The sequence below is a fragment of the Ceratotherium simum genome, chromosome 32 (genome assembly GCF_057802395.1).
Source record: "Ceratotherium simum simum isolate JZ-2026a chromosome 32, ASM5780239v1, whole genome shotgun sequence".
NCBI lineage: Eukaryota > Metazoa > Chordata > Mammalia > Perissodactyla > Rhinocerotidae > Ceratotherium > Ceratotherium simum.
The window spans coordinates 21,915,467-21,935,179 of record NC_141931.1 but is presented as its reverse complement, the minus strand read 5'-3'; the positions used below and the strand labels follow the sequence as shown (position 1 = coordinate 21,935,179).

General features: G+C 38.2%; 2 protein-coding genes across 2 annotated transcripts in view; one reads left to right on the top strand and one right to left on the bottom strand.

Annotated features, from left to right (window-relative positions):
- The window catches only part of UPF2 (UPF2 regulator of nonsense mediated mRNA decay), a 110,238-nt gene extending 93,755 nt beyond the window's left edge, over positions 1 to 16,483 (bottom strand). The window contains exons 1-3 of the mRNA XM_004425370.3: positions 16,399 to 16,483; positions 10,810 to 11,186; positions 7,769 to 8,548 (exon numbers count right to left, since the gene is read on the bottom strand). Coding sequence (XP_004425427.1) covers positions 7,769 to 8,548; positions 10,810 to 11,168 — 1,139 coding nt within the window. The 5' untranslated portion in view covers positions 11,169 to 11,186; positions 16,399 to 16,483. The remainder of the gene's footprint in view (positions 1 to 7,768; positions 8,549 to 10,809; positions 11,187 to 16,398) is intronic.
- Positions 1 to 19,713, top strand: part of SEC61A2 (SEC61 translocon subunit alpha 2) — a 213,892-nt gene that overhangs the window by 99,701 nt on the left and 94,478 nt on the right. The gene's annotated exons all lie outside the window — the stretch shown is intronic.

Sequence of the window (19,713 nt, the reverse complement as noted above, 5' to 3'; positions counted from 1 at the left end):
CTTAATTTATATGTGCTTAGGTCACTACCTAGTGAGAACAGTCCTCAGTAAAAAGCTTAGATCTTGGGGCCAGCCCCGCTGCATAGCAGTTAAGCGCACATGCTCCACTGGTTCAGAACCCCGGGCGCGCACTGATGCACCGCTTGTCAGGTCACGCTGTGGCAGCGTCCCATATAAAGTGGAGGAAGATAGGAACAGATGTTAGCCCAGGGCCAGTCTCCCTCAGCAAAGAGAGGAAGATTGGCATGGATGCTAGCTCAGGGCTGATCTTCCTCACCAAAAAAAAAAAGAAAAGCTTAGATTTTGGGGCCGGCCCGCGGGCGCAGCGGTTAAGTGTGTGCACTCCGCTTTGGCGGCCTGGGGTTAGCAGGTTTGCATCCCAGGCGTGCACCAACACACTGCTTGTTAAGCCATGCTGTGGCCGCACCCCATATAAAGTAGAGGAAGATGGGCACGGATGTTAGCCCAGGGCCAATCTTCCTCAGCAATAAAGAGGAGGATTGGCATCGGATGTTAGCTTAGGGCTAGTTCTCCTCACAAAAAAAAAAAAAAAAAAAAGGCTTCGATTTTGGTTGGTTTGTTTTCTAATCAATCTTACACTAAGCACTTGGTAAGCAGTACAGAACACCAATGAATGGCATTAGAAGAGTTGTGTTGTACACAAAACTTACGTAGTCATATGGCATTTTCCTTGACTACCTACTTAATATACATTTAATAAACATTTGACTAAACCCACAGCATGTAGTAAAGACTATAGACTTCAAGCAGAGAAATAACCCATCATATGTGTCTGAACGTTCAAAATCCCTAGAATCATGTGAGGTTCTAATGAAATTAAAATGAAACATTCTTTAATGAATGCACTATATATGTCAGTTTTTTATAAGTTTATGAAGCCCATAGGAAAAGATTTTCAGTTTGATTAAATTTTTAGAACTGTAAGCGAGAACTAAACATTACACAGCACATTTGACCAGAGAACCTCTTCTGTACATCAGTGTAAATCTCACTAAAATTTCTTATGTGAATTCCATGGGAATATATCACTAAACAAAACCAAGCTGAAGATATGATTCCCAACATATTTTAATTACAGTCTCTTCAGAAGCACATCTATTACAGAAAGTTGAATTGAAAGCCATTCTTTTGAGATTGTCAAAAATCAGAGGTCAGCAAACTCTTTTTCTGCAAAAGGCCAAATAATAAATATTTTAGGTCTTTGTTGCAACTACTCAATTCAGCTGATACAGCACCAAAGCACCCATAGACAATACGTACACAAATGAGTGTAACTATGTCCCAATAAAACTTTATTGATTGACAATGAAATTTGAACTTCCCATAATTTAACATTTCACAAACTATTCTTTTGATTTTTTTCCAACCATTTCAAAAGGGAAAGACCATTCTTAGCTCACTGGCTGTACAAAAACTGGTGGTGGACCTAATCTGGCCTGCAGGCCATAGTTTGCCAATCCTTGTCATAATTGGAGTTAACTGAGTTAGTACCACTGTTAAAGGTATTATAAACGAGTTCATTCCCTCTCATGATATCACTACACAATAGCGAAGTACTGGTACCATTTTAAAGATATGAAAAGTAAGCAATGAAAACTAAATTAATTCCTTCCAAGTCTTACTCATTATAATAAAAATACAAGAAAGTAGACCTCCTTCACCCAATATATACGAGACATCATTGTCTGGCAGCACCTCCAAGGTACATCAATCCTTCATTTCTGGAGTGTTTTTTATATTACCAATTTAATATTGTAAACTCAGAAAATATCAAATAGTCCATTCTTGAACCAAGCATTATATCTCATAAATAAGAAAAGTCATAAATGCCTCAAAAAATTCTAGTACTAAAAGACGTTTTTTCTTTTTCTATTTTTTTCATTTTTATTGCTATTGCTTGGCTTTCCTGCTATCTCTTTTATGTTGTATATTGTTTACTCTGTTGTTTTATATTGTTTTAAAAAATGAATTTTTAAAATAAGCATGGAAGTTTAAGTTTGACAAACAAATTTTCAAAATCATAAAAAGGCATAAAGTGAAATTCACATTCAAAAGTCTTTCTGGGGCCAGCCCAGTGATGTAGTGGTCAGGTTTGCACACTCCACTTCAGTGGCCTGGGTTCACAGGTTTGGATCCCAGGTGTGGACCTATGCATTGCTTGTCAAGTCATGCTGTGGCAGCGTCCCATATACAAAATAGAGGAAGACTGGCACAGATGTTAGCTCAGGGACAATCTTCCTCAAGCAAAAAGAGGAAGATTGGCAACAGATGTTAGCTCAGGGCCAATCTTCCTCACCAAAAAAAAAAAGTCTTTCTGAAGGATTAAGCAGGCAATATATTCTTAATAGTGACCTAACATTTACTGAGTATTTATGATGTGCCAGATACTATTATTAAGTGCTTTTACACATATGAATTCACTGCATCATTCACCTCAGAGGGAGAGAGCCATTGTTATCCCATTTTACATAAGAGAAAACTGAAGCACAGAGATGTGAGGTTAACTCACCCAAAGTTACAGAATGAGTGCACGACAGATCTAAGACTTGAACCCAAGCTGTCTGGCTCCAGAGTCCATGCTCATAACTATTGGACTCTACTGCCTCCCAAATCAAAGTAAAGACAAGCCTTCCCACATCGAAGTGCTTGTTTTATATCCTCTTTTGGGTCGTTCTTTTGTTTGGATTTGACTTGGTAAGGACTGAGTGGCTAATGTGTCTACTAGACACTTTAAAAACAAGTACAAGTACTACATGCAGATGAAGATGAGTGCTATGGAAGATGTGAAAAGGATAGTATGAAGAGGTAGGAAAGAACCTGATTCTGTCACTTGCTATCTATGTCACACTGGGCAAGCTCTTTAATCCCTAAATTTGATCTATCACCTCCAAGTTAGAGGTATTTCTTTCAAGGATACTGTGTGAATCAATTAAGATCATACATATGATGCACTATATCAATGTAAAACAGTATTTTCATGAGAAAAAAAAAATGCCAGAGCCCAGAGTAGAGAAGGCAAAAACTTCAATACCAAGTATTATTTTGATATTGTATTAACCAAATTAAAAAAGAAAAAAATCTTGGCAAGAACACAGAAAATCCATTTCAGCTTTAACCTTATGCAGTCATGCAAAATAACAGAACGCATGGCCAAAATCTTGAAAGAATGATCGTGAAACACACCCATGAAAAACTACTAGTTTTGACTTCTCCTCTCCTTTAGCACTTTGCCAAATTTTCATGAGAATTAACTTAAATTTTCTTTTGGTTTCATTTTAGAATTTGGTTATAACTATCTTATAATCTTGTGTGAAAAGACACTAGACCACAGTTACACATAACCGTACTCATGTATTAAACAACTATGTCAAAGCCATTGAATCAGAATTAAAGAATATCTGGAAGGAGGCAATAATTTTAGAGCACTTTTTAAATTGTTAAAGCCTGTTTAAGCCTAAAGCACAACGATATAACATCTTGATAGTGCTTAAATACTACACAATTTATTAACCAATCTGCCTGTAAAAGCAAGGTACAACTTACCTGGAAGCAGAGTGAAAGGTAAAAGAACACTATTTAATTCTAGGTTAATGTGTTTTTAAGTTTCAACATTGGTAAAGTAATGCCTCATGAATTGGCACTAATGAAAGAAACCTCCTTGATTTATTAACACCCACATTCTACCTACGTATTTTTTTTTTACTAAACTTTACATCAAATCACTTACTGCTGTTGGACTGAGGATGTAGTCATGAAGGTCGTAATTCACCAGGACTGAAAAGAGAAACTTGCCACTTCTCCCACCAGTTAGGGAGAAAAAAGGAATTAAGACACTTAAGAATTATTTGAGCAAGAATTCTGACCTATCTGAATTCATGATTTCACTATACTGCAAGAAACAAATTCTGTTACATAACTAACATTAAATTATGTCTAATAAAAATTAAATCATTTCTTCAATTTTTATTAAGTACCCAAAAACTACTAGGTAATATTACCTCTATGAGAATAATATCTCAAAGTACAAAGCATTTCAAGTACAAAGTAAGAGCATCAAACGTAATGAAAGGCAAAACTTACCAAGAAATAAAGCTATTAACTCCAAATTGGCTAATATTACTATATGTTATTTTTTAAATGTGTCAATATTAATTATAACTCCCCAGATCAATCACTTAACCAAAACGTATAAATAAAAAAATAACATTCTTTTAAGTACAAAAAGCTTATAAATTCAAATTTATTAGAATTCACCCAACCCTAGGGTCCACTGTATTGCTTGCTTATAACTGTAAATCCCTTAGGGACTTAGAAACAAAACTAGCTAATACTTATGTTATCAGCCCAGATAACATGACAAAAGAACAGTTGAGACTCAACAGGTCTCACTCGGTCACTGTCTCCATTCACTCATTACAGTGTCTTTAACAAAAGATCAGAGACTTTATTATTCTTTTTTAAATTAGTTGAATGAATTTTTAAGTATAGACATTAATGAGTATAGACTAAGACTTCACAACCTCTAAAAACAGTGTCATCTCCCAGGCTAATTAAAATGACCAAGAGCATTTAGGATTCATAGACTGAAAATACAGGTATTTGATTTTTTAAACCATCATTATTAAGATATTGAATGAAGGCTTAAAGCAATTTAACTACATGAGTCTTAAATAACCGCTGGCTTGGCACTTAGATTTTCAGCATTATCATGCCTAAGAGAAACCTTACTGGACAAAACTATTACCCATGACTTAGTCCCATGATGAAGAAAAACCTCATAACACGTACTGGATAATGCTTGGGAGGGAGAAACTTTTGGAAACTGGTCACTTGAACAGCACATTGTAATGTACCCTCTTAGAAGTAAGGAGACTAACATGAGGCCAAGTAGGGACTCTGCACTAATCCATTCCTCATGTCTTCTTTGCTCAGTCAGGTATTTAAATCTTCACTACAGAGGCTGCTCAAATTGAAGCTATCCTAAGGCATGAGTGATTTATTAAGCTGTATGCCAGTATCTTCTATACTGTGACTAAGATTCTCACATCCCTCAAATTATTACATCTAATGATAAAATGACTGCTACAAGGCTAAGGTCAATTTACATGAGGTAAACAACCTCCTCTAACAAACAAAAGTTAATAGTTCTTTATTTAAATGAGTAAAAGTTTCTAGAGAAAGGCCACAAAGCTGTGCTCTTAACACTAGATCCTGTTCAAAATTTTCACTGGTGACTTGAATAATCAAAGAACAGAAGGTCTGCTTATCAAAGCTGAATATGACGAGCAGATAGGTACAATTAATAATATACATACAATCAACGTTCAAAATTATCATTATAATATGCCAAAGCATCTAAATAAAGTTTAAAAGAGATAAGCAAATCTGTATTTAGGTTTAAAAAATTATTTTACTAGTTCAAGGTAAAGAACTGGTTTTACAGCAGTTTATTTGAAAAATTAGGCTTTAGGTGTACACAAGCCTAACAAAAAGTCAAAAGAATCACAAGGCAGCTCTAAAAACTAATGGAATTTTAGGTCACAGATGGAAAAGAATGCATCTAAAACAAATGTCCTAAGGATAGTGAATTGTCTAGAAATCATGGAGCAAACTGAACGAACTGGAGGTATTTTGCCTGGAGAAGATGTAAGGGAAACATCTTGGCAGTCTGCAAACATTTGAGATATCATCATGGGTATAAAAGAGGAGACGCTATCCATGCCAGTGATTCTCAAACAATGTGCGGTAAAGGAATAATTTTTTTTCCAATTGTCACAGACACTTCTATGAAATACAGCAACAATATCATGGCAATGGAAAATTGCTATAAAAATGTCTAAATGCTTATTAGTCTCAATTTCTATACTCAATTCATTATAAACAGGTAAACAGTTCATGGGCCATCACTTTGAGTAGCTTTATTCCATCTGTACTAGAAAAAAGAAGTAAATCAAAGGGAACCATTTTATGGGGAGTTAAATTTCAGCTTCAATTCCCAGCAAATAGGTGTGTACAACGTTGAAATGGCTCAGAAGACTAAGCTCCTTTGAGAGGTTTTCAGAGGAAGAATAATTTATCTGCCAGATAATCTGTAAAATGGATTCCTGCATGGGAAGGGTGACTGGATGAAATCATTGTAGAATCTCTCTACCCTCTAACCTGTGAGGCCAATCAAAAGCACACACACACAAAACCCTCAAAGTAACCAATAAAAAGGAATCAGAGCCAGCCCTGATGGCCTAGCAGCTGGCGCACTTCACCTCACTGGCCTGGGTTCGGTTCTCGGTAGCAGAACCACACCACTCGTCTGTCAGCAGCCATGCTGTGGCGGCAGCTCACACAGAAGAACCAGAATAACCTACAACTATACACAACTAGGTACTGGGGCTTTGGGGGGAAGAAAGGAAGGAAAAAAAAAGTAATCAAAGCATACTTACAAAATCAGTTGTGTTACATTAGGTAGAATATATGGGAAAAGGACTAGGAAAATCACAAAACACAATGTAAATCTTAATTAAGAACCCGCAAATATGTGAGAATTATTCATAGAGGACCACTATTTCCTTTTTAACCCATTATTGACTATATAAACACATTCAGAAGTTGCCTCTTCAAAGTTTAAAACAGTCCTCGCTATTCAAAAGCACAAAACAAGGATTCCTTTAAGAAACATTGAGGAACACCAATGTCATCCTAAATTCTCACCTCTGAGTGACCCTCAGCCACCAGGTCTTAGCCATATCGTCTCTGCACCTATTTTGATCCTGACCTAACTGTACCACTGGCATGACTACTACTATCTTCCCTTCTGGTTAAGTCAACTACCAGGCAGTCCTCCCCAAATGCAAGGTTGTAGGCTTATGGGAATTGAAAAGTGTATTCCCCTAATAATTCCTAATTAACAGCAATTTCAAACTTTCAACCACGCACTTCAAATAGGCGCAAAGTACTCAGCCAAAGGCTGTTACTGTTGTCTCCTTTCTGAACCCCCTCCGCTTTCCTCCAAATCCATCCTCCATAAAAGTTGACCTAACACCCACCAACTACATCAACTTCTAGTTTGATGCCTCCTAGGTAGAGACGCTACACAGTAGTCTACAGTATCTTGTAATAATCAAAGGTGGCTCCTAAATCACGTGTTGTCACTAATTCCCACAGGCACATACATTATTCCTTTACAATTTTACATGACTGTCCCCAGAAGAAAGACTGCTATAAAGCATTTTACACTACATTTAAGAAATTTTTTCACAGTTCATTTGGTGTACTATTTTCCAAATTTCTGATCTAAAATACCACTGATAATAAATGACTCGTTTTCTTAAAAAGAGCAAGTATCAACAGTGACATCAAATTAAAATATAAAACAATGACAGGAAACCTGTTATAGAGGGAACAGTGAAACACATAAAAATAATAGCAGATAAGTTAAAGTGACAGAAAAAGAAAATTTATCCCTCAACATTAATGAGTTTTTTAGATCACAGGAGGAAAACACATCCACAGAGTAAAAAAAATCACCATATACTTGCCAGATTTCTTTTAAAATCAGACACAAAATCTATCGTAGACTCACATTAACCATGAGTACTTAGACCGTTACACTTTGAAATTTTCCTGGAATGTTAAGAAATCACCTGCAATGAGCCCTTTTCCACAAGTTCTTTCAGCGGCATGAAGACTTTACAAATTTTTAAGTATGAGCTCCAAAATAAATTCTCAATTCTGAGAAACATTTGAAAATCACCTGTTTTGTCTCTCAGTATTCTGTAGCTCCCTGTGGTCCCTTTTCAGGTGTTTGGTCAAAGACGTAAAGTACTCTTTTAAAAGATTCTGGAAAGGCTGTTGTTTCTCTGGACTAATTATCTCACTAGGAGGAAAACTCAAATTAAACTTCTCTGCAGCACTCTTTACTTTCCTCGGGACAAGTCCGGCAATATCATCTCCACAATGTCGACAAAAACTAATCACCACAGAAACATGAGTATGGGATTCCCGATCAGCATTAATAATATTTTTTAGCTGTTCATAGATTAAGGAAAGACCTTCCTTGTCAGTGAAAATCCCAACTATTGTCAATTCTGCAATGAAACGCAAATCAGTTCTTAACTTGGTAATGTTAGGTGTTTTCTCCTCTTTCCTTGCTTCAAAATGTTTTTTCCAAACCTGAAGAAGTGATGGGGCAAAGTCAGCATAGCGCTGGTGAAAGAGAGAGCATAAGTGCACAGCACAATTCACATCAGATATTTTTAGCTTTGCTTCTACAATAGAAGCTACGGCTTCTGCAATGTATTTGCTTAAATTTAGGCCATTAAAATCATGGGACAAGGAGTCTCTCTGTTGTTCCGTAATAGTTTTTAGTTTCTTGACAAAAGCAGTATTTTTCTTCAAACTTGAGTCCAGTCGGCTAAAGAAATTTTCCTCTGGTCGGTTGTCAGGAGCATTTTGGTTTTTGCTACGAAGTTCCTTCCTTAATTGATGTCGCTCCCAAGCTTCCTGATGAAGCTGCAGGGATTCCTCTTTTTCTCTATATAAAAAACAAACAAACAAGTAAATAAAATACTCAATATATTGGGCATTATTGACAAATTCTATGAGTGAAAGCCAATGAAAAAGCAATGATATAAGCACCAGCATCCAAGAGGAACAAAAGATGCAAAAGGCCCTTTCACTACTTTTAAAGACATTTTATAAATGACTTACGATAATAAAAACCCAGAATACTGATAATACCAAATGTGTTAAAGGGGAAGATTTTGAACTAGATTAAAAATCATCCTGCCAATTGGCAAGCTAAACAGATAAAACACTTTTATTTGTCAATTATACCTCAATAAAGCTGAAAAACAAATAGATAAAACACATGATGTTTAATATGAAAAATATAAAATAATATGCTTGGGAAGGATATAAACCTAAAACAGATAAAAGCATTGGGCAAATAGAAAAAAAAATTGTCCACAAAGAATACTTAAAGAATCAGCATTTTAAAAGAATGCATTAAAAATGTTTTGAGATGGTAAGTACCATTTTTCCATACTTCAGTATTAACCAAACCTTTAATAAAGTACCTTGCTAGGTTTGGGGTCTTAAAATTCAAGTGTGATTAAGAAAATCTGGAAAGGAACCAGAAAAGAACTATCAGATTAAATCCCTTTAATAAAAGGTTAACAAACTCCATTTATCCTGAAAAGAAAAGTTAAAAATAAATCTATCTAGGTTTCTACTAAAAAGATGGAACATGTTTAAATTGCAGAAGTAGTAAACTTGGGCAGGAGTGGGAGGGCAGGGACAATGTGACTTCGAGGTTTCTGAGATACCAAAATATGTAACTTTAAAAAATAAATTTCTAAAAAAAGTAGATTTTCATCTTTTTGAGATAACCATACCTGAGCTATCCTATAATTCTACGATTTTCCACTAAAAGCCACAATATGTTAACTGGGAGTTGTATCCATCACCGGGAACACAGACATCTGAATATCTCCTGGAAGTCTAACCACACACAAACACAGGATTAGCAGTGACAGTACACTTTAAAAAGTTGGGTTTTTGGGGCTGGCCCAGTGGCGCAAGCGGTTGGGTGTGCGCGTTCCGCTGCGGCAGCCCGGGGTCCCCCGGTTTGGATCCGGGGGCGCACCGACGCACTGCTTGGCAAGCCATGCTGTGGTGGCGTCCCATGCAGGGTGGAGGAAGATGGGCACGGATGTTAGCCCAGGGCCAGTCTTCCTCAGCAAAAAAAAAGAAGAGGAGGATTGGCAGATGTTAGCACAGGGCTGATCTCCTCACACACACAAAAAAAAAAGTTGGGTTTTTGGTTGTTTTCTTTTAAGCTCTTTGTATGGAAGGGGAGAAGCAGCAAAAGTTACAGTGAAATAGAATATCCTTATGAATTAAAAAAAAATAAAATATTCCAAAACTGGCCACTACTATTGCCTTCCAGACCAAAGCCTCCAGTTCCTCATTAAAAATAGAGCTACTAAACAACAACTCTGGTAAGAAAGTAGGTGGCTGAGCTGTTCTAGAGATCTGTGAAAATCCAGCTTTGCAAACAACTTTTTAAATTAGATATATCAAGTAAAGAGCTCACGCCATTCTACAACTGCCATTTTTGCTATGTCCTGGTAGTCTTCCTATGAGAACTACCTCGTTTTTCACCAGTTTATTATATTACTTGCAAAGATTTACAAGGTTAAAAATAAATTTAGATAAAGATAAGAACGGGAGGTATTATGGAACTGTGCTTAAGGACAAAGGTTTTAAAGTCAGTCCAACCTAGGTTCAAATCCCAACAGCTCTACTTTATACTGTGACCTTAGGCAAGTTACTTAACCTCTTTAAGCCTCGTTTTATTAACCTGTAAAATGAAGATCATAAAACTTACTTCATTAGGACTGCCCTAAGGATATGTGCTGATACACTTCATACAGTGCCTGGCCCATAACAGAATCTCAACAAATAGTAGCCATTAAGAACTAAAGATTTTCAACTTAAAAAGATGAAGTATTATACCATCAAAAAAAGCTTTTTTTAACAAACAAAAACAATCCAGATTACTCTAGACTTCAAAAAACATTTATTAAAGATTGTTACTATTACTTAATTTAAAGAATTCAAGCACTGTAAGTATGCCACTGGTCAGTGAAACTAACAGAACAAATAAGTTAAGATACTCCCAGCTCTCAAGGAGCTGCATCCCGCAAGTTCCATTTCAAACAATCACTGTTTTCCCAAAACATTTCAATCTTCCCATTCCTTCGCTTCAATAATTAAAATAAACGTTCTTACTTCAGCTGGGCAGCTTCTTCTTCTTGCTGACGCTTTGCCTGCTCTTCTTGCTTCTTTCTCTCTTCCTCTTCGTGTTTCTTTTTTTCTTCTTCTTTTTTCTTTAATTCCTCCTCTGCCTTCACCTTTTCTTCTTCTTTTTTCTTGCGTTCCTTGTCTTCTTTTTTTCTCTTATCTTCTTCCAGTTTCTTCTTTTTATCTTCAGGGACCTTAATAATCTCCTTCTTGGCAGTAAGCTTGATCTCGTCTTTTGGCTTCTCCCTGTTGCTCACCGGCCGCCTTTCACCGCAGTCTTTTTCCTTGTTGTTTAGTAAAGATTCTTTTTCTTCCATACTTGCTGGCTTTTTACGCTCAGCTGGCATTATGTTACCCAGGACAATCTGCAAGAGAAAAAGAATGTCAGTTTTGAAAATACAGTGACTTTTTTTAGTGATGGGACACGATTTTTTTGAAACAGACCATATTAATGCAACTCGGCAATTGTGAGAGATTAAATAAATGCATGCAAAATGAATACTATTTCTGCAATAAAATAATTTATTGGTCACAGTACACATTCTATCATTATTAGTTATGCCTATGTCTAAGTACTTTTTTTTTTTTTACTTTTTATTAAGGAAAAATTCAAACACAAACAAAAGTAAAGAGCACAATAGAAGGAACCTCCATATACTCATCACCCAAATTCAACCATTATCAACTCCAGAATGATTTATCATTTAATCCCAAATATTTCAGCATGTATCTGAGAACATTTTTGAATCAGTTTTAACCCCAACATTTCACATCCATCAAGAGATGATGATGATGATACTATTTCATACAATATTCAGTAGAACTACTTAAGTTGGAACATAAACGAGCTCTTGCCGCCTATAAATCAACTGACAAAATAGACAATAGATGAGTCACAAATTTCACTTCATTGTTTTCACCTTACCAAATTTGCAAATACAAAAACTGTCAACTATCTCAAATTAGACTAGACCTTTAATCTCTGCATTAGTATTAGTAAAAATTAATTTATAAATAAACATAATGATGATATAATCTGTATATTCTGTTCTGTATCTACCAATACAGCAGCCACCAGCCCAGGGTTTCTCAGGCTCAGCACTATTGTGACATCTTGGGAAGACAATTCTTTGGGTTTTTTTGGGGGGTGGGGGGAACGGACGCTATCTATACAAAGTTTAACAGCATCTTCACCTTCTATCCAGTAGACGCCAGTAGTATCTCCCTAGTTGTGACAACCAAAACTTACTCCAGACACCGCTCCATGTCCCCTAGGGGCAAAATCATCACCCGCTGAAAACCAGTGCACTAACCACATGTGGCTACTTACATGTAAATTAATTAAAATTAAATAGAATCTGAAATTCAGTTCTTCAGTCACTATCCATATCTCAAGTGCTCAGTTCCACATGTGGCTAGCAGCTACCACATGGGACTGTGCAGATATAGAACGTTTTCATCATCACAGAAAGTTCTATAGGATAGCATTGGTCTATAGCACAGGCTCTATATAGTTAACTGGAAAGAAACTCTGGAACAAAAAAGTGTATTTCCCAGCAAAATTCAGGATTTTTCTTTTCTAAAACTAAATTTCTCTACTCAGAACTATGCTAATATAACTTCTTTTATGGACAGTGCTTCATGGTTTAACTCCTAAATCATTTGAAAGTTGTATATGAGAAAATCAAAATACTTTCTATTTAAAGAATATAGGATTACTCAAACTTTCCAGTTTTTTAGTAAAAGCTAAAGATATACACAGTATTTTTAAATATTTTCAAATACAGCTTTTAAATTACAGCAATAAAAACTAGGTCAGCAAACAAAACATTTGCAATAACAAATATTTTATAAACACACAAAGCATTTATTTCAGCACCCTAATAAAATGTTATCAAAGAAAGACAATCTAGGCCAGTAGAAGCACTTTAAGTTTTGGAGGCACATGCCACAGTCTGTACCTTCTCTCAGTCACCTCTTCCTTCCCCTTTTTCTCTTTTACTCTTATTCTCTCCACTTCCATGTTCTATGCATTTATTTTGACAATGACACCCAAAGGCTTTAGTTAACCCCATTGGTGGAACTCAGAACAAAAAAAAAAAGGCTGTTAATCCTGCTTAAGCAATCATTAAAATATAAAAGAGCAAAACTACTTATGTATGCAGCAAGACAGTGTTAACTGGGAAGTGTAGTTATCAACTCTTATATGGCTTCAACTAAATATCCACCTTTAATGTGAAAATATCATGCCCTAAAGCAAGCAAACTTTCAAGAGAATACTACTAAAAGCTACCACTCACTGTACCATAGTAAACATCTTACATACACTATCTCATTTAATATTAAAATCTTTATGAGGTGGGTATTATCTTCTCGATTTTATAAATGAGTAAACTGAGACTTGACCAAGTAACTTGACCAACGCTTCCACAGCTGGTGACAGAGCTGGACTCTGAACCAATACTCTTAACCAGTTATTAAAAACCTTGAGAGTTCCCAATAGTGAGTTGGAAGGCTTGATCATACATACTGAGTACGACAAATCACAGAATTATGTATCTTGGAGTAGAACGAGTCCCTGATAATGGCTAAGCAGTTTTCAGATTATGTTTTTAGCTTTGGCAGATTCTAGCTAAAACATACCGGACAAGATAATTCCTAAGGTAACAATACAATCTTATTTAGGGATGTTTGCCATTATGTGCAAAAAAATAATAATATTTATACAGAATTTGTATTTTCCGATACGAAGCATCAACAAGCAACATTTCAGTGATACAAGGAACTACAATTCTCAGACGATAAAAAGAACAGCATCAAAATTTACAACTAATGTCTCATTTATGAAGATAAAATTAGATATTAAGTTCTGTCAAAACATTACGAAGTTCACTTAGAATCTGATAAATTCATAAACAATTACCATTTACCAGCTCAAAAGAGCCTCGCACACTTTTCTGACTCTCTACAGTATTCATTTACTCAATAAATTTTTAAGTGCCTACTATATCAAACTGTAGTAGACACTCATGAATTAGATCCTGCTCTAGAGCGTGATAAAACAGCTTCTCAATAAGGCCCTTAAGTGTTGGTACTGGTATCTCCTTTGAATCATTTGATCCTTATATTACAAACATATGCCCAAAGAACATTCGGAACTAAATTTCAGTACACAAAAAATATGACGAAAATCTACAAGTTACAGTAAAAGCAGCAATGCAGCATGTGAAAATAATATGGGCTTTGAAGTCAGACAGACTTAGTTTGCATCCTAACTCTGCAACCCGCTAGCTACGGAAACTGGGCAACTTAACTTCTCTGAGTCCACTCATCAATAAAATGGCGATATCACTCCCTCTCTTACAGAGTTCTTAAACTTCTGGCACAGTAACTAGCATGAGACTTTCAATAAATGTTTATTCTTTTTCACACAGAACACTGAAAAGTCCATCATAAGATGAAAGATTTTTAGAGTTAGAACTACCAGATTTCATCTACTCCAATTCTCAATTTTTACATTGAGGTGGCAGCAGAAGAGTGACCTGCCCAAGATTACACAACTAGTTTAGTGACTGGGTTAAGACTCGCTGTCCAGTGTTCTTTCCCACTATATACTCTGACTCTAAGATTTAAAAAGCCAGATAAAATATACAAACATCATGAATCAGATCTGCATACATTTCTATTATGTCAACTTAAAAAAATTATACTGAACATTAAATTATATTTAAGGAAATGCTAAACTTCATTAAATTATTTTAATTTAATAAACAGCCAAATATTTTATCTGAAGTGTCTCAAAAAGATTTTCAAGTAAAAACCAGAACTTTAGGGCCGGCCCTGTGGCTTAGCGGTTAAGTGCGTGCTCTCTGATGCTGGCGGCCCGGTTTCGGATCCCGGGCGCATATCATGAATCAGATCTGCATACATTTCTATTATGTCAACTTAAAAAAATTATACTGAACATTAAATTACATTTAAGGAAATGCTAAACTTCATTAAATTATTTTAATTTAATAAACAGCCAAATATTTTATCTGAAGTGTCTCAAAAAGATTTTCAAGTAAAAACCAGAACTTTAAATAGAGTCTATCTCAAAATAATCAAAATAAAAATTAGCGATCTTTTTAATTGGAATATCATTAGCTCTTACAAATTATTCTAAGGACAGTTACATTCAGACAGTCCTTAAAAGGAAGCCATGCTTTAAAACCACCTTCCTAGCTCCCAAAATAGTGTCCTGACTCTTGGGCTGTATATTTTATTTGGTTTTCTAAATATACTCTTAACTTCCAAAAGAAAGTAAAACTACTTTACTAGTAAGACAGGTACCAAGGGAGTGTATTGGGGGACACAGTGCAAAGAAAGGAGGTGTTTCCCTTTTAAAAATAGCCCTTTGCAAAGTTCCATATGGACTATGTATGAAATCACAATCAGACTGCTCTGAAAGTACTCCAGAGTAAGAGAAGGCTGTTTTACCTTTTAAGTCTGTTATTCAAAATGTTCTAAGGGCAGAACCGCACAGGAGCATTATCTCCCAGTCTCTGTCTTTAAAGAACGTCCTTAGTATAAAAGACTCTTTCAAAATTTTTACAAGGCTTCACCAGAGCTCAAAAATGGTTTTCTTGATAAGTTGTGCAATTCTTATAAACACCTAAAAACTACGATAAGTGAGAAGGGTGAGTGATAGTTCTCCTTTGGTCTGATGCATCATTACGTCTAAGTCCTACAAGAGCAAAACAGCTGACGGTCCGGTCCAGCGTTCAACCCCAAACCTGTAAGCGTGCTCTGCTTTGCCAACCTGGAGACCAAATACCCCGTGATCATCTTAGTTCAACAGTACCAACAGGACAGTACTAGGAGCTTTGGGATGAAGGCAAAGTGAAGAATCAACCAGCCTATATGATCAAAAGGAAGTAAACCGAACAATTCATGCCCACCAATCCCAAAGACACGAAAACCCCTTCCCCCATGCACACACCTCCCACAAACCCGCGCTCTGGCCCCACAGTCCGGTACTTAACACGCTTCCCCGCCCCAACTCCCCTTCCTAGGGGTACCCACGGTCACCTTCGCGGACCACCCCGCCCCAACCCCAACTTCTCAGCTCTCTCTCTCTCACCACCGGAGACCGCGACTCTCGGGCTGGTCTCCCTACTCCACATCCTCCCACACACGCACCCTCCCCACTTCCTCGCCCTCGCCTCCCTCCCGGCTCCCGACGCGCTTTCCCCCACCTCCCCTCGCTCTCCTCACACCCCCAAACCCCTTCACCCGCCACAGCAGGCTCCCCGCCTCCGGCCCCGAGGCCCAGCCCGGGCACGGGGGGCAGGCGCCCCCTCTCCCGCCCCTCATGCCGGCCCCGGGCCGGGGCACGTTCAGGGGAGCCTCTGCGAGAGGGGTCTGAGGAGGACGACGCCGGACCCGCGGTCCGTCTCCTGTTCGCCGCCCCCGGAGCGCTGGGGTGCGGAGTCGCCTCTCGGGTTCCCCAGGGAGTAGGAGTCCAGGCCGGTGCCCCCCAGCCCCGCTTCCTCCCGATCGTTGGAGCGGAGGGGAAGGAGGTTCCTCGGGACTCACCTCGAGCCTGTTGTCAACATTAGCCCCGGGTTTCCCAGCACCAACTCCAGCGCTCGGGCTCTCCCCTCCCCTCCCCCCACCTATCTCGCAGCCGAGGGCCCGCCTTCCCTCAGCTCCCCCTCCTCCCTCCGCCCGCCGGCCCTCCCGCCCGCCACTCACCAGCGCGGCCCGGCTGCGAGTGGGGGCGGGGCGGAGGGCGGTGGAAAGGAAGAGGCTGTCCGCGCCATTGCCAGCTCGAAAACCGTCCGGGTCGCCCGCCCCCTGGCATATCGATGCCCCGAGCTTAGCTCTGGGGTGGATGATCGCTCGCAAAGGTTCGGATAGATGCCACACACTTAGCGGCTGCTTCGAATTGCCCACTCGCTGAGAGGAGCGAATTTCTCAGACAGGCAATTAATAGGGCAGCCCCAACCAGCACCTCAAGCCAGGGCCCCAGCAGAGGGGTGGAGTGTTCTGAGGACCGGAGGCAGGAAGTGGATTGGTCGCCAGGAAAGGGAAAGCGCCTGAATTGGAGATGCGCAGGCGCAGGCACTTCGGGGGCGGGGGCAGGGGGGAAAGCGAGAATGGGGCGGGGCGGAGCTAACAGGAGGTAAAGAAGGGCGGTGGAACCGTAGGAGAATTACGGAGCGCCATTAAGGACAAGTTTGGCCACGTGACTCTCATGGGAGTTTCCTGGAGCGAATGTAAGAAAGAGGTCTAAGAAGGGAAAGTTTGATTGGACTAATTCTAGAGGTGAGGTTGAAGATTTAGGGAATTGGAAACTGGAGAGGCTAGAGAATATGGCTGGTGAGAAAGGTAGAAGTTGGTTAGGGATGGGTCTAGGTTTAAGAGTGCTCTAGAAAGACTAGGAAAGTCCCGTGGGGGAATTTCCAGAAGCAGTTTCAGATGTTTGACATAAAAACATCCCAGAGTGAAGAAGAATCAAGGCTTTTTCCATAGGGATCTTAGAAAGTACCATGTTCTAACAAGCAAATTTTTAAAAGTACAATGAAATGATCTCCCTGGTTATTGAATGAAATCACCCGTTTAAAAAATTGGCTAGTCTTGTCATTTTTCCCGAGTGCGAAACCAAGTCTGCTTTTTAAAATGGGCATCAGATTATCCACACAACTTATTCCCTCTTCAATTGCTGAATTTGTGCACCTGGCCTCCAATTTTTATGGAAACAGTGCTGGGGGCTGCCAACATGATCTGACTGAGTGTTCGTACAGGTCGGTCGGCTTTGGCTGGTCAGGAGCCAAAGAAACAAAGGTGCAAAACTGGTCTTGATTCTTGCTTGATGTACGGCGCTCCACCCGATATCCAAGCCCCACAAACGAGCTGCTGCCAACCTCAAATACGTGAGGCAGGTGTAAGGTTCCCTTTTATTCAGCTTTTGCCCATTTGCCTCTGCTATTTTACTTCCCATTTATTCTTAGCAGGCAAATGACCCTCCCAAACTGAGTGTTGATGCTTCCTGTATTTAAATTTTTTTGTTAAAACACTACCAATAGTTCAGTCATTTGTTGTAAAAGAGAGAGAAAGACAAATACTGCTATTCTATACCATTGATGAACAATTGAGAGAACTGTCCCCAAACACTGTTCTGGTGATAGCCACCAGGTTTCTCTTCAAAGTTTTCTTATTCACATTTTGTCTGACTACCTTAAGAAGGTTTACCTATTGATAAATAAATCCTTCTTATCCTAAATCAAGTCAATCTTTGCCTTTCATCAGGTGTTAAAAGGAAATCATGTGAATACAGGGATCAAAAGAGGAGGAGGTCATCTTTATTGAGCATTTGCTGTTTTACATTTATTATTTTAATTAATCACAATTATCCTGTAGGTATTATGATCCCCATTTTATAGAAACCAAGTCACAGAAAGATTAAGTAATTTACTCAAGATCACAAACCTAGTATGTTATCTAGTATTATACTCAAGTCTAACTCCAGAAATCTAAGCTCTTTCTGCTATATCCCACTGCCTTTATGCATGCTTTTACATAGACTGAAAATGCTGCCAATCTTTTTCTTTCCAAAGAAAGATGTCAAGCCCACCACCAAAAGCTTTCTGGTGTGGGGATATCATTGCAATCTAACTGGAAGAAACATGTTGCTCTGAAGAAGCCATCATTTTTGCATGCTGATGATAATTCAAACTTCACTATTTTTGGAAATTACATTGTTTATTTAGATGTTTCATTATTTGAGAAAATTCTCAGAAATATCCGTTATTCTCCTTTTTCCCAACTTCAATCGACAGAACTATACCCTATGAAAAAAGAAAAAACTGCCCTATGTGTATATATACATGATACCATTTTCTGCTTAAAACCTAGTTATAATGCTGCTTTACAGAAGAAAGCAAAGGCAGGGGAAAGAAATTATAATTACAGGGCAGGACAAACCCTGAGTTAAAAAAAAAAAAAACAGGCCGCAGGCCAGCCCCAGTCGCCTAGTGGTTAAGTTCGGCGGCCTGGGTTCGGTTCCTGAGCATGGACGTACACCACTCCTCAGCAGCGATGCTATGACGGCAACCCACATACAAAATAGAGGAAGATTGATGCAGATGTTAGCTCAGGGCGAATCTTCCTCAAGAAAAAAGAGGAAGCTTGGCAATAGATATTAGCTCAGGGCCATTCTTCCTCAAAACAAAAAAATAACAGGCCTCATGTGAAGTGGACTACACCGTGCTCTGCTGGCTGTGTGCTGTACCTTGAACAAATCCAGCTCTGTCTGTTAGAAGCCCATGTCTAGTTTAACTAATTTAACCTAGGGTAAGCTACCTGTTTCTTTAAGCACTCATCTCTTCATGGTTTATCTCTGATGGAAATTTTTCAAACAACTTTACTTCTGTCTCTCTACTTAACAGCTTCTAAAAATGAATATGCTGAGAGTATCCATTCAATAAGAAATCTAAGTGTGGAGAGTGCATTTAAACAAATGTAAATATAGAATACATGAAACATAATAGTACTAGTTACCAAACCATATTGAAATTTCTCATGGAACTGTAAGATTGAAAATCAGTTTACTAATACTGGCTTCTATTAGTTTCACAAACTAGAAGTGAAGCAATGTGAGGTTACTCTTTGTTTTTTAGCTTTTAATAAATATGGTTAGTCAAAAAAGCAAATTAGGTCATAAGACTTATAGAGTGGTTAGAACAGTGCATAGCAAATACTGAAAGCCCAGTAAGTGAGATTATAATCTGATGCAGGAGATAGATAGCTAATAAGCAAATAAAAAAAGTTAAATGGTTAGAACAAATGCTGCAAAGGAAATAAACAAGGAAATGTAACTGGAGAGAGAGAAGATGATGGCTACTGAAG